At 43.0% G+C, this 26,057-nt stretch overlaps 1 protein-coding gene across 4 annotated transcripts in view; it reads right to left on the bottom strand.

The window, feature by feature from the left end:
- Positions 1 to 26,057, bottom strand: part of LOC124034064 (whirlin-like) — a 109,527-nt gene that overhangs the window by 3,001 nt on the left and 80,469 nt on the right. Inside the window, exons 5-12 of one of the 4 annotated variants that reach the window (XR_006838503.1) lie at positions 15,155 to 15,191; positions 10,262 to 10,444; positions 9,490 to 9,693; positions 6,589 to 6,663; positions 5,559 to 6,336; positions 4,756 to 4,928; positions 1,448 to 4,412; positions 611 to 1,264 (exon numbers count right to left, since the gene is read on the bottom strand). Coding sequence is in view for 3 of the 4 variants with exons in the window: in XM_046346777.1 (XP_046202733.1) it covers positions 4,287 to 4,412; positions 4,756 to 4,928; positions 5,559 to 6,336; positions 6,589 to 6,663; positions 9,490 to 9,693; positions 10,262 to 10,444; positions 15,155 to 15,191 (1,576 nt within the window). In the remaining variant the exon portion in view is untranslated. Of the gene's footprint in view, positions 1 to 610; positions 1,265 to 1,447; positions 4,413 to 4,755; positions 4,929 to 5,558; positions 6,337 to 6,588; positions 6,664 to 9,489; positions 9,694 to 10,261; positions 10,445 to 15,154; positions 15,192 to 26,057 lie in introns of those variants that run through there. The other 3 variants (XM_046346777.1, XM_046346778.1, XM_046346779.1) reach the window with 3 other exon arrangements.

The following is a 26,057-nucleotide window of genomic DNA, read 5'->3' as shown; positions in this document are numbered from 1 at the left end:
ACCTGCGTGTCCTGATCGTGTCTTGTGTGAGTGGACAAAATCAACATGCCCACGATGGGGCACACGGACACACGCATTGACGAGCAAGACTTGGTCTGAGAATTGTCTATATCAAAATGCAGATATTTAAGTGATAACGCCCGAGAAGCTGGTGTTTGGAGGACACTGTATATTGGCATAGGTGTTGTTAGGCCCGAGTTGAAGTTGATTGCCGGCAAACTGTGCAAATATATCCTCTAAACACCGGCTTCGAGGGCATTATCACTTTTATACAACGGGTTACCAACATATTCAAATAATTTAAAAATAATGATTGACATATTTTCATTAAAACCTTTATTTTGATAAATGGGTGAAACGGTTCACAAAACTCACGGTTCAGTATGATACGGTACAGTGGTGTCACGGTCCGGTACGGTTTCGATACATTGACAAAATAAATGCCTGAGAAATATGTAACTTGTATTTAGATTTTCTATTTATTATAATAGTAAACACGGGTAGCTTCAGAGGAGGCTTGGACCCAGATCGTCTGAGCTACTCTCTCTTGAGCCCGTTAGACTGGGGAGAAAGGGAGTTGGCTCCCACTCAATCGTGCGCAGACAATTCCCAGAGCAAATCAAATCAAATCAAATTTTATTTGTCACATACACATGGTTAGCAGATGTTAATGCAAGTGTAGCGAAATGCTTGGAATCAAAGGGACAACAAAAAAACAGCAGTGCCTGCCTTATAACAGAACTTCAACCAGAGTGAATAGTCCAGAAGCATATATCAAAGTTAAGTCACATAGCAGAGCCTTAAACAAAATAGGACCACTTGAGACCGGTTAGTTAAAAAAAAAAATAATAATAATAATAATAATTAAATCAGATTTTCAAGTTTTTCTTTAAGAAGATGAATCTATTGAAATGATCTGCAGTGAGCAACAGATCGGCTTGTTGTGACAATGTCAGGCGCTGTGGAGAATACCCTCTCACTAGGGACAGAGGTCCCAGGCACAGCCAGGTAGCACCTTGCTAACATGGCAACATGAGGGTATATTAACTCTTTGGTCTTCCACCATGTAGGTGGATCAACATCCAGGGGAATACAGTCCACTTCCCTGTATGAGGTCACCTCCTCCTCTATGACCTTGACCTTTGACTTGGTTCCCTGCTCCTGGGTCGTGAACAACTCTCCAAAAAGCTCAGCCATGGCAGACATCTTGTCTGGAGGAGAACCCCTGTCTCTGTAGAGGGGTTGGTTCCTGTGGTATATGTGGCTTGACCATGCAGAATTACAATTAGATGAAAATGACTGTCTCTGAAGTGGCTTTAAAAATATGATTTGTTGTTAGAAATATATATCAGACACTATTATGACAATTACAATTATATCTTTATAATGAATTGTTAAATCACTAATTAATCAAATAAATGTCACATTAACAAAATAAATACAATACCTGTTGTATATTGGTCACAAACTTTTAGACGGGCAGCAGCATCCAGGTGCAGCAGGGACTTGAACCGGGAGTCCAAAGTGGTGCTCTTGTGTAAGAAGTCTTGGACACCAGGGTCAGCATATCTAGGCTCCAGATGCCACCATTGATTTCAGGGTCATTGTTTTCATAGGCGGGACCATGGAAACTGAGAATGCTCTCTGTGCATATCAGTGTGGTGACTGTTTTGAGAGGTTTGCACACTTTGATAAACTTCCTCTGCTAGTCTCACGTCGTTTTCAGACAAAGTCACAATATCTTTGACATTCTTTCTCACAGCTTGATCCGTCAGTGTAGAATACACCGCACCTTTCTGATCAAAGTATCTCTCAACCATGTCATGGCTTGAATTCCATCTAGTAAGGGACATCTTGGATTAGTTTGTGGTTTGGGAACTCAAGCATGTGCAGCAGTTGTTATTTTATGAAAGAAGTATACCACCTTCCTGATCTTTGCTAGGAGGCGAGAGAATGGATTCACTGACATTGCTTTTTGAGATGCTAGATTAATAACGTGAGCAAAGCATCCTATCTGTGGCCCCAATCCAGCTAGTGCAACTGCATTTACAATATTTCTAGCGTTGGCTATGCATGGCTTTTTTATCTCCCACTCTGAAGGGGACGTGTTTAAAGGACATGGCTTTATTTATCTCCCACTCCTTCACGGTTTCTTACAATTTAGTCATTCAGCAGACGCACTTATCCAGAACGATTTACATTCAGTTCATTTTTTGGTAGAAACCTCCCACCCCCCACATATCTCAGTCAGCGCAAGTAGACCCTTCTTCAAAATAATTATCCTCTATCAGCAGAATCAGCGCCAGGAAGAAAAATATAAGTGTGGGATGTAAATAACACTAATCAAAACACCCTAACAACAATTATATTGGACAGCAGCAGTCGCCACTTAAGTTTAAGCACCCTGCAATCTACCCTCATTACGACAGAGGGGGAAGGCATTCCAACTAACCAACAATGTTTACTCTTTGGAAAGCAGTGGCACTCTAGCGTTACGCAATAGCTGCTGCAGAGCCTTGAAATTGGCTGTGACAACCTATTGTTCATAATCTTCTTATCGCACCATATCCCCAGAGGTGGCAAGGCTCCATATCATTAAGTCAGTAAAACAATAAAATCCCATTATTGTTGACTGTCATATCCTGAAGTAACCTCTTCAACCATGTCACTTTTAATTCTCTGTGTGACCATTCCGAGCCAACCTAATGGCTGCGTGTCAAATAGAACCCTATTCCCTATGTAGAGCACTACTTTTGACTAAGGCCCATACACTCTTAGAAAAAAAAGGTTCCAAAAGGGTTCTGTGGCTGTCCCCATAGGAGAACCCGCTTTCGTTCCAAGTAGATCCCTTTTTGATTCCATGTGGAAGAATTTTGGGTTCCACGTAGAACCCTCTGTGGAAAGGGACCAAAATGGGTTCTTCAAAGGGTTCTCCTCTGGGGACAGCCAAAGAATCGTTTAAGGCTCTAGATAGCAATTTTTTTTTCTAAAAGTGTAGGAACTATAAGCACTATTTTAGGGAATAGGTTGCCATTTGGAAAACAACTATGGACTGTTACTGAATCACAGACAGTACCATTAAATGATGGGGGGAAATAGTTGGAATAATGAGGCGGTGTGATATCCCTGCTATGTTGATAATTGGGGGGGGGCAGTGAGTATTGTGTTAGATTAACCTATAAATGAGTGGTAGTCTGTCCAATAGGACTCTATTGGACTACTGATATTTATGGGGGCAGTTCTTGAGAAGTCATTGATATGGAAATCTATGCACCGTCATACATACACCTGTTTCTGTCACTCCTGCTCCCGCTCTCCCTCTTTGGCACTCGGGGGCGCCAGGCTGCCTTTCATTATGCACACCTGTCACCATCATTACGCGCATCAGTGCTCATTGGACTCACCTGGACTCCTTCACGTTTTGATTGCCTTCCCTATATCTGTCTGTTTCCTCGGTTTCATCCCTGTGCCAGCATTATTGTTGTTTCCGTTTCCCCTGTCCAGATGCTGTCCGTATTCTGTTCCTGTCCGTAGTTATTAAATGTTCACTCCCTGTACCTGCTTCTCGTCTCCAGCGTCGATCCTTACATCAAGGCTGTTCTTGACAATAATATTTGCATACACATGTAGGCCCACTCACAATGACTATGTCGGTCTACTCACACCCGAAAACTAAAAATGAAAACACGTGTTCCTTATTGGACAAGTTCAGGTAGACCCTCCACGTTTGGGTTTGCTTCCATTTAGTTCCTAATGAATATGGGCCCTGGTGACCTGAATTGATCATCCAATCCAAGATTTCTGAGACTAAACAGGTGGTAGAAAACTTTCTTCAACAAAGTTACAAATCCCCAGGAGAGCATCCTTTACCTGATTTGAGATTCTTATCAATGCAAATATAGGCAGCTATTACACACATAAACAGATGCTCGGGGGAAAGTCACATTTAGGATGAAAGTGAAAATGGTAATTCCGTCGTTTTTTATGCTTGCTGCTATGCAATAAAATATATATATAAGTATGGCACACCTTCAGGCGCAACATCGGGGGTCTACATTCACATAGGACGAAGTAGTTCTTACTATGTGCAGACATCACAGTACAAAAGCCCTGTGTAGTCCTCATCATGCTACATTCATGTTCAGAGTTACCCTTAAATGTTGGAGTCTGATAAGGTGATGCAGAATCATCTACTTTCCCCCGGAGCCCCATAAGCCCTGGTCAAAAGTAGTGCACTATTTTGGGAATAGAGAGCCATTTGGGACGCAGTGGTCTCTCTTTCTCACCTGTATGGTGACGATGCGTGGCAGCGGCTGGCGTGTGTTTGCCCCTCCCTCTATAGCGATACCCAGAGTATTGGCATTCTTTACCACATGTACCAGGGTAGGGGTGGGCACTGGAGAGCCTGGCTGCTGCAGGGAACACAAGAAGAATGAGGACCTTGAATGAGGACATTGAACAAGGTCAAAAAGACCGAAGCAAGAGAAACACTACGGTTAAAGGATGGACAGTGTTCTGTAATAAAACGTGTGGCAAACCATGAATTTGTGAAAAGGCTCAACAGAGTGTTGTGAAACTCAAGAGATTTTTGAATGTTGTGTTGTGCGTCCCAAATGGCACCTTAGCTAGGGCTCTGGTAAAAAGTAGTGCACTATGAGCCCTGGTCAAACGCAGTGCACTATATATGGAAAAGGGTTTCATTTGAGACACCAACATGTTATTTCTGTTGTGATATGGGCCCTTGGTGGCCCTCACCTGTTTGGATGCCAGCGCTGCAGGTCCCTGGGCCACTTGGGACTGCTGTGTGGCCTGGTTCTTACTGGGCCGAGGACTGCTGTCTTTACTCAGCCCTCCTGTCTCAGCAATGTCCACCCCACTGTCCTCACTCAGAGTCTGACCACTGTCTGACAGTTGGGACAATGTGGCGCCTGGATACACAGAAGTAATAGATTCGATTATATATACACACCTTCCTAATATTGAGTTGAACCCCCTTTTGCCCTCAGAACAGTCTCAATTTGTTGGGGCATGGTGTTGAAAGCATTCCACAGGGATGCTGGCCCATGTTGACTCCAATGCTTCCCACAGTTGTGTCAAGTTGGCTGGATGTCCTATGGGTGGTGGACCATTCTTGATACAGACGGGAAACTGTTGAGCATGAAAAACCGAGCAGCGTTACAGTTCTTGTCACACTCAAACCAGTGTGCCTGGCACCTACTACCATACCCTGCTCAAAGGCATTTCAATCTATTGTCTTGCACTTCCACCCTCCGCATGACACACATACACAATCTATGCCTCAATTGTCAAGGCTTAAACATCCTTCTTTAAACCTTCCTCCTCCCCTTCATCAACACTGATTGAAGTGGATTTAGTGACATCAATAAGGGATCATATCTTGCACCTGCATTCACCCGGTCAGTCTATGTCATTGAAAGAGCAGGTTTTCCTAATGTTTTGTACACACAGGGTTCAAGCATGTAAAGTGATACACACACATAACCACAGGCAGGTATGCACAAAAACACATAGACACACAGACACACATTGACCTTTACCTCTCTGCTGGGGCTGGGGCCTGACCTCAGCAGTCAGTCTGTGTACGCCTGCCATGACACACTGACCTCCCTGGCTGAGGGAGGGAGAACAGGGAGAGCAGGGTCTGTCTGGGCTACATGGGGGCGGCTTCAGGACAGCGAGAGAGGGACAGGGCGAGGGACAGGGGGACAGACATGGGGAGAGACCGGGGGAGGGACACGGTGAGAGACAAGGGGAGGCAGTCTTATGGGAGGTAGCAGGCTTCTCATGGGAAGAGGATCTGAAGATGGGGTGCTTGATGGTCGTCTCCTGGGTTGGAAGAGCAGAGGGGAACGACAAGGAGTTGTGATCAAGGGAGCCTGGGCAGGTATGGTGGCCAGAGCTAGGGCAGCCTTGGTGGGGGTGGTGGTCAGAGGTGGGGGTGGAGATGTGGAGGGAGTTTTGGCAGGTGTGGTGAAGAGAGTTTATGGATGTCTGATGAGCAGAGCTTAGATTGGCACTGTGGTTGGTGCCAGGGTTGCGGCTGTTTTGGTGGCCAGGGTTGGGACAGGTGTGATGGAGGCCAGAACTAGGGGAGGTGGAGGTTTGGTGGTTGGAGGAGCTGAAGGCTTTGAGGGATTTGTGGTGACATTCCTGATGTAGCCTGGTGGGGGCAGTAAAGATCAGGCCAGACTGGGAGTGACTGGATGAGGGACGCTTGGAAGGGTCCCTCTCCTTGGGGTTTCTCGTCTGGGTATGGCCGGAGGGAAGTGATGGCTTGAAGGACGGAGGAGATTCAGCTGTAGACCGCACTTCTTTCTAGAAACACAAAGGGACATTGCTTGTACAGAAAAGTGGTCCAAACTCTTCACAACCTCAGTCTGTCTGCTGAAGTTCACCAACAATGTTTTTAATGGAGAGACTCACCTTCAAACGCAACTTCACACCTCACCGTTAAATGCATTGTACACAAAGATGAGCATTTAAGTCTAATCTGCCACTCATGCACATAATAAAACCTGACTATTATTTCCATCAGACTAGAACAACCTCAAACTCACACAGACTCACCAATGTAATGTCAGGTAGGGCATTAGTGTGTACCCCTGGATCTTGCTCTACACTGTCACCATGTGAGCACTCATGCTGAAAGTGACAGACACAAGGTTTTGTGTGTTATATAATATGACTTCACCTGTTTACTTTAACTTATCATTCAAAATAAACAGGCCCAACCATAGACTCACTGACCTGCATCCCAGAACAATGTTGTGTGACAATAATGTGCTGAAACATTAACCCAGAACCCGTGACTAAAGACTTCAATTAGCAATTAACACAGGAAGTTAATTTAGTGCATACAATATAAATGAACTGCAATTATTTGTTTACTAAGGGTGTGATTTTACAGCTATAGTAATGAGGATGTCAACGAGGCCAATTATACAAGCACAGAATGGACCATGGCAATCAGCAAAACCAGCCAACCGACAGAAAACAACACTTTGTCACCTTGGACAATGGGGAAACTGACACACACACACACACACACACACACACACACACACACACACACACACACACACACACACACACACACACACACACACACACACACACACACACACACACACACACACACACACACACACACACACACACACACACACACAGTGGCACACACACACACACACACACACACACACACACACACAGTGGCACACACACACACACAGTGGCACACACACACACACAGTCGCGTACACACACAGTCGTGTGCGCACACACACACACTAAGATTAACTACTGCTGAGCACACAGAGATATACAGTTGAAGTTGGAAGTTTACATACACTTTGGTTGGAGTCATTAAAACTTGTTTTTCAACCACTCCACAAATTTCTTGTTAACAAACTATTGTTTTGGGCAAGTCGGTTAGGACATCTACTTTGTGCAAGACACAAGTAATTTTTCCAACAGATTATTTCACTTACAAATTACTGTATTGCAATTCCAGTGGGTCAGAAGTTTACATACACTAAGTTGACTGTGCCTTTAAACAGCTTGGAAAATTCCAGAAAATTATGTCATGGCTTTAGAAGCTTCTGATAGGCTAATTGACATCCTTTGAGTCAATTGGAGGTGTACCTGTGGATGTATTTCAGGGCCTACCTTCAAACTCAGAGCCTCTTTGCTTGACATCATGGGAAAATCAAAAGAAATCAGCCAAGACCTCCACAAGTCTGGTTCATCCTTGGGAGCAATTTCCAAATGCTTGAAGGTACCACATTCATCTGTACAAACAATAGCATGCAAGTATAAACACCATGGGACCATGCAGCCGTCATACCACTCAGGAAAAAGACTAGTTCTGTCTCATAGAGATGAACGTACATTGTTGCGAAAAGTGCAAATCAATCCCAGAACAACAGCAAAGGACCTTGTGAAGATGCTGGAGGAAACAGGTAAAAAAGTATCTATATCCATAGTAAAACGAGTCCTATATCGACATAACCTGAAAGACCGCTCAGCAAGGAAGAAGACACTGCTCCAAAACCGGCATAAAAAGCCAGACTACGGTTTGCAACTGCACATGGGGACAAAGATCCTACTTTTTGGAGAAATGTCCTCTGGTCTGATGAAACAAAAATAGAACTGTTTGGCCATAATGACTATCGTTATGTTTGGAGGAAAAAGGGGGAGACTTTCATCATGTTGTGGGGGTGCTTTGCTACAGGAGGGACTGGTGCACTTCACAAAATACATGGCATCTTGAGGAAGGGAAAGGATGTGGATATATTGGAGCAACATCTCAAGACATCAGTCAGGAAGTTAAAGCTTGGTCCTAAATGAGTCTTCCAAATGGACAAAGACCCCAAGCATTCTTACAAAGTTGTGGCAAACTGGCTTAAGGACAACAAAGTCAAGGTATTGGAGTAGCCATCACAAAGCACTGACCTCAAACCTATAGAAAATGTATGGGCAGAACTGAAAAAGCATATGTGAAAGAAAGCCTGACTCAGTTACACCAGCTCTGTGAGGAGGAATGGGCCAGAATTCACCCAACTTATTGTGGGAAGCTTGTGGAAGGCTACCCAAAACGTTTGACCCAAATTAAACATTTTAAAGGCAATGCTACCAAATACGAATTGATTGTATGTAATCTTCTGACCCACTGGGAATGTGATAAAATAAATAAAATCTGGAAAATAGCATTCTCTCTACTATTATTCTGACATTACACATTCTTAAAATGAAGTGGTGATCCTAACTGACCTAAGACAGGGAATTTTTACTAGGATTAAATGTCAGGAATTGTGAAAAACTGAGTTTAAATGTATTTGGCTAAGGCGTATGTAAACTTCCGACTTCAACTGTATTTGGGTTCAGCTCTCAGTCATCTTAAAGATAATCTCTCCTCACAATGGTTTCAAATCCCCCCCGGTCCACGGCTGAATAATCTCTGCTTTGTTGGAGCAAATGGCACCCTATTCTGTATAGTGTATAACTTTTGACCAGAGCCAGAGTCTGGCCAAAAGAGGAGCACTAAATAGGGAATAGGGTGCCATTGTGCATTCAAACACTGTTTTAACCGTTTCTATTACAGGGGGGCTGGGTCTCATTTGGATGGTTCTAGAGTGTTTTGTAGAGTGACTGTGCTCTGGCAGAATGAGGTCCCATTGTACTGATCGGGGCCATACTGATTCAGTGAAACATCGATGCTACACTGGCACTGCAGCTCAGTAATCTCATCTGAAATCACTGCTCTCTCTCATTTGACACTGGTGCCAGATCCAATTGATGACAGAACATATTTTAAAAGGATGCCTGGAGGAAATCAAACACACACGCACCATAGGACTGAATAGGCATGCACGCACACGTGCACACACAGGGCTAATGGGGCTCTGGTCAAAGGTACTCCACTGTATAAGGAGTAGGGTGTCATTTAGGGTGCAATCTTTCCACTACCATGGCAGAGCAGAGAGTGGTGGGGTTGGAGTGGCTGTGGCTGGCTGAGGGCTCTGTGTGTACACAGTGGCTGTGTGGATGCAACGTTCCTGTTTCCCCATGCCAGGCCTTCAGAGCCTCCCTCTCACGGTGCAGCACCAGACCATCATACAGCTCCAGGTCCTGGGGAGCCACCAGGCTACGCACCTCAGACAGCAAGGATAACTGTAGAGGAGAAACGGTCAACAAGTTACATAGAGGCCCAATAGAGTTACATAAATGCGCTGTCACAGTTACATAGAGGCCCAATAGAGTTAAATAAATGCGCTGTCACAGTTACATAGAGGCCCAATAAAGTTACATAAATGCGCTGTCACAGTTACATAGAGGCCCAATAGACTTACATAAATGCCCTATCACAGTTACATGGAAGCCCTATGATGTTACAGAGGCCCTGTCGGTTACATAGAGGCCCTATAGGTTATATAGAGGCCCTATAGGTTATATAGAGGCCCTATAGGCTATATAGAGTCCTTATTTGACTTAGAGCAGGTGCTGGACGTCATAAAGGGTTCAATAAAAGGTGAACAGGGAACTCCACACACTGCATTATGCTCCCAATGGGAATTTATTGGGCGGCGTTTAACTTTCGAGCACGAGGTTTTCATCGTCTCCTTTGACAACGGGAACTGGAGGGAGGACAGGAGGAAGAACGGTGGACAGTTCGGGTGACCTATAGGGTGCCATTTGAGACGCTAGCCCAGATGTGCTGTCTTAGCAGGCGTTACAGTACCTTGGCGTGGGTGTTGAAGAGTTCAAACAGGGCCATAGCCAGGGGTTCCAGACCGATGTGTCCCTCCTGGTACTCCTGCAGGTAGTAAACCATGGTCTGCCTCTCTGGGTCGGTCAGCACCATAAAGGCCTGCTCCTCCAGAGACACCTGGGAACCTGGGGGCCACACACCTCGACACACTGACTGTATAGAGGGAGGGAGAGGAGAGAGAGTGAGAGAGAGAGAGAACAAGAGGGAGGGAGAGAGAGAGAGAGAAAGAGAGAGCGAGAGAAAGAAAGACAGACAGGCAGAGAGTGGGAGGGAGAGAAAGAGAAAGACAGAAGAAGAGAGAGAGAAAGAATGAATGTGCACTCTTTGAATTAAGGGTTTGGTTAGGGTACAGTATTGTTAACGATAGGTACAAAGGACATACCTTAGAGTGTACCGCTACAGTGACAAGCGTTTGTACCCCTTTAAGAAAAATCTCAACCTTTATTTCTGAGCGCGTACAGAGTCTGCTGTACAGCATATCTCCTTTGCTCTCAGTCATCCCACACACATCAACAGCACACCAACAAGCGTTTCTCAAGCTCTAACAATAGAAACCACTTCAAAGTCATCAGTGTTAGGGTGAGACCAATAACTGTATCATTGTTATTCAGCTACAGCTTGAAATGACCATTCCAGCTTTAAATAGACCGGAACATAGAATTGAGTATCGAGCCATTGATGAATCTTAAATACCATTCATGGTTAAACGATGGCACTCGAAACGATGCAGTTCCACTCATTCTAAAATGTGCGCCTGGATAAGAGCTGTGCGTGTATGTGGAGAGGACGTCTAACCCAGATGGTTATGTTTGGACATCTCAGATGATATACCGCAGCACACTTTTTTGAGGACACAACATGTTGGAGGTTATAGACGCCTGGGAATGTGAAGCAGATTGTCAAGAGGAGCACCAGGAGGATGAATATGTTGCAGGGCCCAGAGAGTAAAGAGAAAGTTAGCAGGTCAGCAGGTCAGGAGCAAAGCATTGACTCTTGTTCCTATTAATTACTAAGGGAATTTGTCAGTCACGCTGGGCTCCTGTCCGGCGCGGTGCTGCCCTCACTTCTCCACCAGCACCATACTTCGCTCAGACCAGAGAAATTCCCAAATGGAAGCCTATTCCCTATGTAGTGTGCTACTTTTGACCAGAGCCTCTGGTCAAACGTAGTGCACAATAGAGAGAACAGGGTGCCATTTGGGAATCAATGAAGACATTCATTTCTCCCCAAGGTGACCCTACAAGGGTTTACCCCGGGAGCATTCCAAGTAACACAACCCTGTGGAGTTTAGGTGAGCTTCCATATTCTGCAGTGAAATCCATACAATGGAAGAGCAGTCACTTTTATGGTTACGTATCGGGTTTGAGATACAGTTGAAGGTCTCCAAAGGTGTAAAGGAGAGTTGATGATGTGAACATTAGAGCGTGACTAAGGACAGGGAAAACTGCGGAGAAAACACTTTCAGCATAATCAATCACAGAAAGTGTGATCAAGCACAGTATAGCTCTTTCGAGTCACCTCGGTCTGTCTTGGCCTCTCTATCTGTCTCTCGGTTTCTCTCTTTCTCTCTCTCCCTCTCTCACCATTGAGCTCCATTGTGAACGGAAAGCCAACATACAAATGTGCTTAGAATGCTTACAATTGGATCTACATCAAAGGACCTTGCTAAAATTAAACAGCTATTCATCAGGAATGAGTCCAAACTTGGTGCCTCTGGCGGTCTGCAACTAATGAGATTTGTAATTGGAGATTGGTGGTGAGAGCATGTTGATTTCATACAGGTCAGAGTATCATTTTAACATCCGCAAGCCAGACTGACTGAATGCATTAGGGATACGAGGATGTGTCCGATGGGCTCTGGTCAAAGGTAGTGCACTATTTAGGGAATAGGGTGCAATTTAGGAAACAAGCCAAATAAAATACATCCCCTCTTTGGAAACAAAGCTGCAACCATCGCAAGATTAGATGACACATTTAGGAACTGGTAGATTTGAATGTGCTGGTCTTGGTTAGAAGGAGGAAAGACAGAGCTTTTGTTTGTGTACCTGTATCATTTCACAGTAAGTGAATGTGTTTTTCTAAAGCTGGTTGTTGTGAGTTAGGTAGCATTGATATTGGTCATGAGTCCTCACTTCTCGGCAGGCGGCACCATAAGGTGTTCTCCTGCTGTTGTAACTGTGAGAGAATGGTATCTGTGTGTGTGTGACTGTGAGATTGGTTCCAGGGCCATTAACCTCTCTCTGGCTGCCAGAACTCACCCTAAACACTGAAAATCACACACACACACACACACACACACACACACACACACACACACACACACACACACACACACACACACACACACACACACACACACACACACACACACACACACACACACACACACACACACACACACACACACACACACACACACACACACAGTGGCACACACACAGTGGCACACACACAGTGGCACACACACACACACAGTGGCACACACACACACACAGTGGCACACACACACACAGTCGCGTACACACACAGTCGCGTGCGCACACACACACACTAAGATTAACTACTGCTGAGCACACAGAGATATACAGTTGAAGTTGGAAGTTTACATACACTTTGGTTGGAGTCATTAAAACTTGTTTTTCAACCACTCCACAAATTTCTTGTTAACAAACTATTGTTTTGGGCAAGTCGGTTAGGACATCTACTTTGTGCAAGACACAAGTAATTTTTCCAACAGATTATTTCACTTACAAATTACTGTATTGCAATTCCAGTGGGTCAGAAGTTTACATACACTAAGTTGACTGTGCCTTTAAACAGCTTGGAAAATTCCAGAAAATTATGTCATGGCTTTAGAAGCTTCTGATAAGCTAATTGACATCCTTTGAGTCTATATTGTGTGTGAAACCATTGGTGGTGCCATTGCGCTCCTTTGTGTCTCAACGTGTTTATGATGATTGAGTGTGTGTGTGGTGTGTGTGGCACACATGCGTGTTTGCTCAACCGTGCATCCGTGTATGCATGCTCGTGTGTATGATTGAGTGTCTAGGCTGTCTGTCATTGAATCCTGCCTCTCATCACCACCATGGGACCACTCTGCAAGCCTCCCCAGGAGAGCCTGACTGGAGCACAGGTACACAGCACTCTACTCACAGCAGTAGAAGGTAAACCATCATACAAATGAAAGCTTGATAGAACCTAGAATTGCTCAACCATCAAGTTGATATTTCTCTCACCAGACTCAGGGCACTCTGCACACTCACACAGTGGCAGTGAGAAGAGACTATTCCCAAACTGGAGAACATGAGGAGAACCTCAGGGTCTCCAAAGAAATGGATCAACTCTCTACATATCTCAGCTGATAAACACACTGCTTGCCCTAATAGTCATACTACTGTAAACTGTAATTCTATGTCATCTGTTGCATTGCATTTCTCTGTATTGAACTTTATAGATAGCGAATGCTCACGAGTAGCGTGAGGTTTTAGGGACAACAACAGTGACGCGTCATGGCTGAATACGGAATACAGCATTTCCTCCATGAGATTAGCTCAGTGTTCCCCTTTAATTAAAGATGACTAACGAAGGACTCTTCCCTCGCTTTTCTCTTTTATTGACGAGACCTGACTTTGAGTCGCCATGGTGATGGCGTCTTGTCAGGTGGCTGTCACTGTCCATTGACAGGATCGATCAAAATGTCCAACTAAGGATGAGGTCATGGATGTTAGGAATGAAGTGAGGATGAAATTCAGCAACTCTTGGAGGACAGTGGATAAAAATGCTTCTTTATTGTTAAAACCACCACGTTTTGGCCTGTGAAGAAGGCCTGAACATGGAGAGTTGTTGAATTTCCTCTTCACTTCAGTGCCTCTCTTGCTAGGAAATAGAGAGAGAAAGAGAGAGAGAGCAAGAACAAGAGAGCGAGCGAGAGAGAGAAAGAGAGATAGAAGAGAAAAGCAGGGGTGAGCTACTCTTAACTGTAAAACGGTAAAACACAATATGTACATACAGTACCTAACCCGTGATGGTTTGTTATAGTCCCATAACTTGAGTCACTGCTGTTCATGGTCAGATACCATCTGCAGTATTGGTTTTCCAATCGAACTAGCCGCAAAGTGCCTCTCTTTCTTCTCTTCCAGTAAATCCTATTGTTTTCTATGTTTTCTGCATTTGCTACTAAATTGCATCCCATATAGTGCCCTATTCCCTACATAGATCACTACATTTGACCAGAGCCCATAGGGATCTAGTACACTATATAGGGAATAGGGTGCCATTTTGGGACATAGCCCTGGTCTTACTTTAAGTACTCCCACTTTGAGCTATAGATTCGTACCTTAATGGTACTGTAAGATTTAGAGTGCATCCCAAATGGGACCCTATACTTTTGACCAGGGCCCAGAGGCACTTTGCGACTTGTTCAATTTCGAAAATCCATACTGCAGATTGTATCCGACCCTGAAGTTATGGGACTTTAACAAACCATCACGGGTAGCCCTGGTAGCCCACTATATAGTAACAGACTGCCATTTGGGACACACACACTGTGTAGTTCATGTATGATGTGCTCAGCTGTCTGTGAGGTTAAAGGGTACTAGAATATTAAGATTTAATCTGAATATGGTGAACGGTCAGTCTAAAAGGCCTTAAGTGTGGCCAAATCTGGTGACCCCTCAATTAAGAGACCTATTATAAATGTGTGTATGCGATGTCCGTGTGTTCTTCACTTCTGATGTCATTCATTTGGGGTTAATGTGGAGGAAAGAGAACTCGGATATTATACGTTTATTTATCAATGACGATATAGTACTATCAAGTAGTATAGGAGTATATACTGTAAGTATGGAGTAGAATTTGACTTACCTTTCCTAATACAGGTGTAGCCCGCGCTGAAGATGGCCTGCAGCAAAAAAACAGTAGAACTTTAAAGATGCTCACATTATGAACCACTGACAGAAAACCCATTTTACAATAGCACATATAACAACCAAGCACAAATGACTTTGAAATATGTAATATGACATGAAAACAACAACAACAGCCCGGAGAGAACTGGCAGCAGTGCTCCCTGTGCCTCAGCAAAAAATGAAGCCAACAGATGCATCCCAAATTGGCACACTATTCTCTACATACAGTGGTTCCTCAATTAAAAGTTGCGTGCGTAGACCAAATCACTTTTCAAACACACTTTCAGAACTCCATACAGGCAAGACGTTTTGATTGAGGAGATTCTAATGAATCTATTTTTGGCAAATAACTCTCAGAATTGTTTTCAAAAACTTTTCCCCACGTGAGTACTGGTAGCATTAGCCATCGGGAAAAATATCCTTTCTATTTTATTCTGTTATATTCCATTTTATTGTCACTGTAAAATGTGTGTGTGTTGATTACGGTAGGACAGGGGAATATTACACTGAACAAAAATATAAACGCAAAATGTAAAGTGTTGGTGCCATGTATCATGAGCTGAAATAAAAGATCCCAGAAATGTTCCATAGGCACAAAACTATTATTTCTCTCAGATTTTGTGCACAGATTTGTTTACATCCCTGTTAGTGAGCATTTCTCCTTCACCTAGATAATCCATCCACCTGACAGGTGTGGCACATCAAGAAGCTGATTAAACAGTATGATTATTACACAGGTGTACCTTGTGCTTGGGACAATAAACGGCCACTCTAAAATGTGTAGTTCTCTCACACAATGTCACAGATGTCTCAAGTTTTGAGTGAGCATGAAATTGGCAGGAATGTCCACCAGTACTGTTGCCAGAGAATGTAATGTTCATGACTCTACCATAAGCTACCTCCAACGTTATTTTAGAGAATTTAGCTGAGAACATGTATGGCATTGTGTGGGCGAGAGGTTTGCTGATGTTAACGTTGTGAACAAAGTTCCCCATGGTGGCGGCGGGGTTATAATATGGGCAGGCATAAGCTGCGGACAACAAACACAACTGCATTTTATCAATGGAAATTTGAATGCACAGAGATACCATGACGAGATCCTGAGGCCCACTGTGAGGCCCATTTTTGTAAGGTATCTGTGACCAACAGTTGCATATCTGTACTCCCAGTCATGTGAAATCCAAAGATTAGGGCCTAATTCATTTATTTCAGTTGACTGAATTCCTTAAATGAACTGTAACTCAGTAAAATCTTCTAATTTGTTGCATGCTATATTTTAGTTCAATATATAATCCGTATACAGTGTACAAAACATTGGGAACACTTTCAAAACAGCCTCAATTCATCGGGGCATGGACTCTACAAGGTGTCGAAAGCATTCCACAGGGATGCTGGCCAATGTTGACTCCAATGCTTCCTACAGTTGTGTGACGTTGGCTGGATGTTCTTTGGGTGGTGGACCATACTTGTTCCCTGTGTTGGGTAGGTTACTTTCTAAATGTATTCCGTTACAGGTACTAGTTACCTGTCCAAAATTGTAATCAGTAACTGAACTTTTGGATTACCCAAACTCAGTAACGTAATCTGATTACATTCAGTTACTTTTCGATTACTTTCCCTTTAAAAGGCATTAGAATAACACAAAAATCTATGTTAAAGGATGTTACATTTTCTAACCAATCACTTTCTACTACATAGAATAATACAATTAAATTATATCTTTACATTAATATATATAATTGAAACTCCAAAAATGGATGTAGCAACTACAGATTGCACCTTTAAGTCTATCAAAAGTATGCGAGCATTGTTTTTATCAGCATGAAATAGATTGAGCAATAAAAGCCCCACTTTTATTCCATTGGCTGGGATACCCACTATGCATATGTTGCAAGAGTGCATTTTTCACAGGCTGTCGACTGGTTTCAAAAACAATGTTTTAAAGGCAGTTTAAACTTCTTGAATTCAACCATTATTGGGTTCAAATACTGGTCTCTGACTTGTGGTCAGACTCACTCAGGTGGAACCACCTTAAATATGAGCCTTTTTTCAATGCTAATATGAATATCATTGAAAAAAACAGAAGTGCCGAGGATTTTTTTACGGAAACATCCTTTCTGAATTTAAAAGTAATCCTCGATGCAGTCATCTAGTTTTTCTAAAGTATCTGTAATCTGATTACAATATTTATTTCTGGTAACATAACAAATTACAGTTACCGATCTGTTTTTCCCCAACATACATGGAAAACTGTTGAGTGTGAAAAACCCAGCAGCGTTGCTGTTCTTGACACACTCAAACCAGTGCACCTTGCACCTAACATACCCCATCCAAAGGCACTTAAATATTTTGTCTTACCCGTTCACCATCTGAATGGCACACATACACAATCCATGTCTCATACACAATCCATGTCTCAAGGCTTAAAAATTCTTCTTTAACTTGTATCCTCACTTTCATCTACACAGATTAAAGTAGATTTAACAGGTGACATCAATAAGGGATCACAGCTTTCACCTGGATTCACCTGGTCAGTCTATGTCATGGAAAGAGCAGGTGTTCTTAATGTCTTGTACACTCAGTGTGATCCGCCGTTGATACATTTTAGTAAAGCCTGTGGTTAAATGCTGACATCTAGCACACCTAGCTAATCTACTTTGTACAAACAACAGTCAATTACATTGTTAAAAATCAGATCAAATTTTATTTGTCACATGCGCCGAATACAACAGGTACCGTAGACCTTACAGTGAAATGCTTACTTACAAGCCCTTAACCAACAATGCAGTTAAGAAAAAAAGTGATAAGAAAATATTTACTAAAATAAACTTACTCTACCAAAAAAATTAAAAAATACATATATATATAAAAAAACAAGAAAAATAAAAAATAATTAAGGAGCAACAATAAAGTAACAGTAGCGAGGCTATATACAGGGGCTAGCGGAGTCAATGTGCGGGGGTACCGGATAGTTGAGGTTATTGAGGTACATGTACGTAGAGGTAAAGTGACTACGCATGGATAATAAACAGAGTAGCAGCAGTGTAAATGGGGGGACCTAGACTTGGTGCTCTGGTACCGCTTGCACGTGTGGTAGCAGAGACAACAGTCTCTGACTAAGGTGGCTGGAGTCTAGCAATTTTTTGACACCGCCTGGTATAGAGGTCCTGGATGGCAGGAAGCTTGGCCCCAGTGATGTACTGGCGTTGTCATACCCTTTTTACGACTGTCTTGGTGTGCTTGGACCATGATAGTTTGTTGGTGATGTGGACACCAAGGAACTTGAAGCTCTCAACCTGCTCCACTACAGCCCTGGGGATGAGAATGGGGTCGTGCTCGGTCCTCCTTTTTCTGTAGTCCACAATCATCTCCTTTGTCTTGATCATATTGAGGGAGAGGTTGTTATCCTGGCATCACACTGTCAGGTCTCTGACCTCCTCCCTATAGGCTGTCTCATCATTGTAGGTGATCAGGCCTACCACTGTTCTGTCCTCTGCAAACTTAATGAGGTTGTTGGAGTCGTGCTTGGCCATGCAGTCATGGGTGAACAGGGAGTACAGGAGGGTACTGAGCACACACCCCTGAGGGGCCCCCGTGTTGAGGATCAGCGTGTCAGATCTTTACCACCTGGGGCTGGCCCGTCAAGAAGTCTGACGTTACAGTTGCAGAGGAAGGTGTTTAGTCCCAGGGTCCTTAGCTTAGTGATGATCTTTGAGGACACTATGGTGTTGAACGCTGAGCTGTAGACAATGAATAGCATTCTCACGTAGGTGTTCAGTTTGTGCCGGTGGGAAAGGGGCGGTATGCAAATTGGAGTGGGTCTAGGGTTTCTGGGATAATGGTGTTGATGTGAGCCTTTCAAAGCACTTCATGGCTACTACAGACGTGAGTGCTACCGGCCAGTAGTCATTTAGGCAGGTTACCTTGGTGTTCATGGGCACAGGGACTGTGGTGGTCTGCTTGAAACATGTTGGTATGACAGACTCGGTCAGGGACACGTTGAAAATGTCAGTGAAGATACATGCCAGTTGGTCAGCCCATGCTCGAAGTACACATCCTGCTAATCCGTCTGAAAGTTGACCTGTTTAAAGATCTTACTCACATCGGCTTCGGAGAGTGTGATCACACAGTCGTCCAGTACAGCTGATGCTCTCATGCATGCTTCAGTGTTGCTTGCCTCGAAGCGAGCATAGAAGTTATTTAGCTCATCTGGTAGGTTTGTCACTGGGCAGCTCGCAGCTGTGCTTCTTTTTGTAGACAGTAATAGTTTGCAAGCCCTGCCACATCCGACGATCATCGGAAGCCGATGTAGTTTGATTCAATCTTTGTCCTGTATTGTCACTTTGCCTGTTTGATTGTTCATCCATGGCTTCTGATTGGGGTATGTACTTTGGTAGACCAGGGGGTTTGGTCAAGACGTTTACACAGATCAGACACGGACAGAGTAGGATAAACTCGGTTTCAAGGGTGTTTATTTAAATAATAAATAAAAAATAAAAGGATAGGTCTCCCCTTTGAGACCCTCTCCGGGATGCCGTATTCTGGGCCCCGGGTCTTGCTGTTTCCTGTCGGGATCGCAACTACACTCACTCCTGTTCCCTCTGTAACCGTCCCCAACTATACGAGAGTCCTATCTTCACCCACTCTCCCTTGTGTGCTGCCCTTCTGGCAGCTTTAAGGGCCATGCACAGCTGGTGAGCAATCAGCCCTTGATTCCACACCAGCTCCCAATCAGCCCCATTTAGTCCCGGCCGGAGAGTTGTTGAGACCTGGCACGTCCAGTAGATGGAGCCATCGCCTGGTGATGTATACTCCGTCTGTCACCAGGCCTCGACGAGTCTCTCCCTGGTAGCTGACCTGCTGTACGCCACAGTATGTATGGTCACTGTCGGGATGACGTCATCGATGCATTTATTGATGAAGCCAGTGACTCATGTGGTGTACTCAATGCCATCGGAAGAATCCCGGAGCATCTGCGTCATCTGACCACGTCCCTAGTGAGTTAGATGTAGGGAGCTGTGCTGCTGCACATCATTTTCTAATAAGAGCGGTCCATGATCTCTGTAAAAAGCATGAAGTAATTATTTAGCCTATTGGCCTGCTCCAGATCAGCCATGTGAATCCATTTGCAAATGAGAAAATAAAATGGGGGCAAATTAAAAATGAAGCATTACCATCTAATTTAACCAGAGGGCCCCTTCCATGTTGAGAAATAGCCTCACACACATGCATCTTGGTTATGTGTTCTGGCTTGTGTTTGGGAGGGAGGTAGAGGGACGGAAAGAGAGGAGGGGCTCATTTCTCCCATTCTGAGGACCGGAACGAAAGCATAATCAGCGTTCTAACTCCCCCTTGTGGCGGTTTGGCGCAATGGCACAATGACTAGGGCTGTTGCGGTGACTGCATCACCGCCACACTGGTGATCATGAGTCACAAAGGCAGTCAAATTCCGGTAAATAGGCTCTGATGCTGCTGATGGTTATTAGTAGCCTACCAAACTTGCTAACTGCCTGTTACTCAGCACTCTATTGTCCCTCTAGTCACTCTGACATCAATGTAAATATAATCGAAAATCTAATCAAACACGTCATGAGAGCCCATGAGCAAATGTTGCGCAACATTTCTATAGGCTATGCAATTGTGCGAGAAAACCGAGTGATGGCCTCTACTAAAAAGTGGAGGATCCAATCGGCTTTCTATAGAGTAGGCCTATTATATTTATTTCTCAACTTTAATAATATTAAGCACATTGTTTATCTTTAAAACAGGAGTATAGCCTTCCTGGCTGGCATGAAAATGAACCACATGAAAATCGTCTTCCATTCGCTATTTAAGTGCATATAGTTGAAGTCGGAAGTTTACATACACTTAGGTTGGAGTCATTAAAACTCGTTTTTCAACCACTCCACACATTTCTTGTTAACAAACTATAGTTTTGGCAAGTCGGGTTAGGACATCTACTTTGTGCATGACACGTCATTTGTCCAACAATTGTTGACAGACAGATTATTTCACTTATAATTCATTGTATCACAATTCCTGTGGGTCAGAAGTTTACATACACTAAATTGACTGTGCCTTTAAACAGCTTGGAAAATTCCAGAAAATTATGTAATGTGTTTAGAAGCTAATATGCTAATTGACATAATTTGAGTCAATTGGAGGTGTACCTGTGGATGTATTTTAAGGCCCACCTTCAAACTCAGTGCCTCTTTGCTTGACATCATGTGTAAATCAAAATAAATCAGGCAAGACCTCCACAAGTCTGGTTCATCCTTGGGAGCAATTTCCAAACGCCTGAAGGTACCACATTCATCTGTACAAACAATAGTACGCAAGAATAAACACCATGGGAACACGCAGCTGTCATACCGCTCAGGAAGGATCGGTACGGAAGGAGCGGTTCTGTCTCCTAGAGATGAGCATAATTTGGTGCAAAAAGTGCAAATCAATCCCAGAACAACAGCAAAGGACCTTGTGAACATGCTGTAGGAAACAGGTACAAAATTATCTATATCCATAGTAAAAAAGAGTCCTATATCGACATAACCTGAAAGGAAGAAGCCACTGCTCCAAAACTGGCATAAAAAAGCCAGACTACCATTTGCAACTGCACATGGGGTCAAAGATCGTACTTTTTGGAGAAATGTCCTCTGGTCTGATGAAACAATAATAGAACTGTTAGTTCATAATGACCATTGTTATATTTGCAGGAAAAAGGAGGAGGCTTGCAAGCCTAAGAACACCATCCCAACCGTGAAGCACGGGGGTGGCAGCATCATGTTGTGGGGGTGCTTTGCTGCAGGAGGGACTGGTGCACTTCACAAAATAGATGGCATCGTGAGGAAGTTAAATTATGTGGATATATTGAAGCAACATCAAGAAATCAGTTAGGAAGTTGAAGCTTGGTCGCAAATGAGACTTCCAAATGGATAATGACCCCAAGCATACTTCCAAAGTTGTGGAAAAATGGCTTAAGGGCAACAAAGTCAAGGTATTGGAGTGGCCATCACAAAGCCCTGACCTCAATCCTATAGAAAATTTGTGGGCAGAACTGAAAAAGTGTGTGCGATCAAGGAGGCCTACAAACCTGACTCCGTTACACAAGCTCTGTCAGGAGGAATGGGCCAAAATTCTCCCAACTTGTGGGAAGCTTTTGGAAGGCTACCCAAAACGTTTGACCCAAGTTAAACAATTTAAAGGCAATGCTACCAAATACTAATTGAGTGTATGTATATTCTGACCCGCTGGGAATGTGATAAAATAAATAAAAGCTGAAATAAATCATTCTCTCAACTATTATTCTGACATGTCACATTCTTAAAATAAAGTGGTGATCCTAACTGACTTAAGGCAGGAAATTTTTACTCAGATTAAATGTCAGGAATTGTGAAAAACTGAGTTGAGATGTATTTGGCTAAAGTGTATTTAAACTTCCGACTTCAACTGTAAATGACATGTATTGTTTCCTGCTAATTTCTCTAATCATGGTCGCACACCTCATGTAGCCCATAGGCCGATATGTTTTGATAAGGTTTGTAATTCACTACTAAAGTGGCTTCTTAAAATTAAGCACATTAATCTGCTTTACAAGGGGTTCAGAGCGTAACTGGCTTACATAAGCAGGGTGTGAGTGTGTGGAAGATAATTTTCACCAAAATGCACCTTAATAATAAATGCATTACATTCATAATTGCATTCATGGTCATTTTTGATAGTGGTGTTTTCATAGCCTACTGCCTTGTGTGCATTGCTGCACTTATAATGTGAAGAAATACCCTCATAGTTTATCAACATTTTAAGCTAAACGTTCTGATCTGTTGCGTCAGCCACATATTAATTTGGGATCTATTGCACCCCACAACTGTCCCAGGCTATGTTTGGAATATTTATTTCTTGCACACAATAGAATAGGTCGACTTTTGTACTATGGGGGATAGTGGATTGACATAGGCTAGTGGTTTTGCTGTTCGTTAGGCCTTCTCATCTTGTTGGCTGACAAAAAGTAAATGTGGACAGTTCTTCCAATATCTTTAATATGCACCTCGGAATTGGACAAGGACATGCTCAGTTGCGTCCCCAATGTGTCTGTCTTCACCTGTAGCCTGTGAGACAGACCCAATCATGTGATTGAGAGCCATGTGAGTGAGAGAGGCGCTTCGGATTGCACAGCAATCAGGGAGAAGGGCACAACGCAGCACTCTGGGCCACAAAAGGCACAGATCTTTTTAGGTTGCATTACGGCCACAAAGGAGATGCCGCCGTGAAATTCGAGGCATTATTAAGTGCTTGTCAAATTGGGAATGAGAGACGATTGAAGTGTGTACAGCCTGAGCAAAAAACAAAGCAGAGCTCGTGCCTTTTCAAGCGACTTTTTTCAAATCATCATTATTAGTCTCATCATGCAGCCTTACAATGTATTAAAAACAAAAACACATAGCCCAATGATTGTGGAACAACTAAAGTTACATAAATAACTCTAAATTAAGGATAGGACTTTGTAATTCTTTGTTAACTACTCAACACAGCACACTCCATCAAATCATTTGGAGAAAATTATTCAATTGCACTCTTCATCCTGTAAAATTATATAAAATAATGCCACGGATTTCTAAGTAAATCTTAGAATTAGCCCACAGCCATTTGGCATTGCCACATCAGGACCTAACATAAGGACAACCCAGAGTATGATAGCCTTTTCCTCTGACATAGACTACATTTTATTCATATCATGCTTCTTCTTCAGACCTGTCTAAAATAAATAATGGATTTATTGGGAAGGTGTTACATGAAGAGAAATTATCAAGAGAAAATATAGATAAAATGTAATGTTGCTCATCGGCCATTGGAGATAAACATTACACAACAAGTTAGAAATTCAACAATGAGTGGTTTGGAAGGAATCAGTGGCTGCCTGCAAGCATTGCAAAGCAATCACTAGTCTGCTATTCAGTGGAGTGGGTATGTGGTCCATGTCTGGGTCTCTTTTCCAAGCTTAAAAGGATAAATATTAAACATTGGCCATGCTGTCAATCGAGCATGACTTCTAGAAAGAGGCCTGAGTTCCTGACTTGGAAACTCGGAACTGGAAAATCTCAGACTTCAGTGAGTTCAAGATAACTGGGAACTCTGAGAAAAAAACGAGCTCCGACTGGGAAAATATGTTTTGGATGGTCATCCAATTCAGAATTCCAAGTCAGGAACTCGGGCCTCTTTCTAGAGCTCACTGACATCATGATTAGAGCTCACTGACATCATGATTCAACCTTGTTTTTTTTCAGAGTTCTCAGTTGTCTTGAAAGCACCATAAATTCAGAGAATGCCAGAATTTGATGACTGCCGCACCACCTTCCTGTTGAAGTGAACACAACACAACAAGTCCAAAAATGTCTTGTATGCTGCTGCATAAATTATGTAATATGCCAGGGAGATATGTATACTGTAGCTAAAAAAGTAATACTAAATGTGTGTTGTTAAGTAAGCTGTTAGCTGTTGGTGGTGCATAGCCTGTTTTAGATAAATGTCATCATTGAATATTGTAAGAGCGTTCACTGTCTGCTTATATGCCCCCTTTATTAACCTCTTGCTCCTACCCGACACGCAGGCGTCCCATCTAGACATCTGGAAATGCAAATGCACTACGCTAAATGTTAATAGCACTCGTTAAAACTCAAACATTCATTAAAATACAAAATAGCATGAAACACCCCAAAAGACCCGCAGGGGACGTAAACAAAATAATTAGCATAGTCGGCGCTACACAAAACGCACAAATAAAATATAAAACATTCATTACCTTTGACCATCTTCTTTGTTGGCACTCCTAGATGTCCCATAAACACTATTGGGTCTTTTTTTCGATTAAATCAGTCCATATATGGCCTAGATATCGATCTATGAAGACTGTGATCAAGGAAAAAAATAGCGTTTTATAACGTAACGTCATTTTTTAAAATTAAAAAAGTCGACGATAAACTTTCACAAAACACTTCGAAATACTTTTGTAATACAACTTTAGGTATTAGTAAACGTTAATAAGCGATCAAATTGATCAAGAGGCGATGTATATTCTATAGCTGTACGTCTGGAAATAATGTCCGGGTAAATCTCAACCAAAATATCCGGTCGGAGACCGGAAGACTTGTGTCGGTTTGACTAAGAAACAAATCGTAGGCAAATGACAAGACTGTTGACATCGTGTGGAAGCTGTAGGTATTGCAACCTCGGCCCCATTTAATGTGGTTCACATTCAACAATGGGTTCTAGTGGCGCATGTATATATTTTCGCATTTTCAGTGATCAAATTTTCCTGGGCTTTTCGATGAAACGCACGTTCTGTTATAGTCACAGCCGTGATTTAACCAGTTTTATAAACGTCTGAGTGTTTTCTATCCACACATACTAATCATATGCATATACTATATTCCTGGCATGAGTAGCAGGGCGCTGAAATGTTGCGCAATTTTTAACAGAATGCTCGAAAAAGTAGGGGGTAGGAGTAACAGGTTAATCCTACGTTTCTGACTTGGTGTACAGGGAGAGTACTGTAACAACGGCCTATGTTCTGAATTCTGTCTTTGTACATTTCAAAAGTGCTCAACAAATAGTTATACTGACTACGTCCGTCCTAGCTCGCTCATTAATGTCTTAATCAAAATTACGGATTGCCTCCTGTCCGGTCGTCCCCTTATGCCATAGTTTGTACATCTCAATTGTCAGTAGAAACCACATGTGATTAAGCAAGTTAGCCATGTTTCTTTTAAAGGTAGTAAATGAGCCTGAGTTAACTGTTTTGCTGCCAGACAAGGCTTCACTAATGACCAGGTGTAGCAGTGGTAAGGATTCATTCCATGGTGCTG

The sequence above is a fragment of the Oncorhynchus gorbuscha genome, linkage group LG04, assembly GCF_021184085.1.
Source record: "Oncorhynchus gorbuscha isolate QuinsamMale2020 ecotype Even-year linkage group LG04, OgorEven_v1.0, whole genome shotgun sequence".
In the NCBI taxonomy this organism is placed as follows: Eukaryota; Metazoa; Chordata; class Actinopteri; order Salmoniformes; family Salmonidae; genus Oncorhynchus; species Oncorhynchus gorbuscha.
The sequence above is the reverse complement of the archived record's forward strand: the minus strand, read 5'-3'. Positions and strand labels throughout refer to the sequence as shown.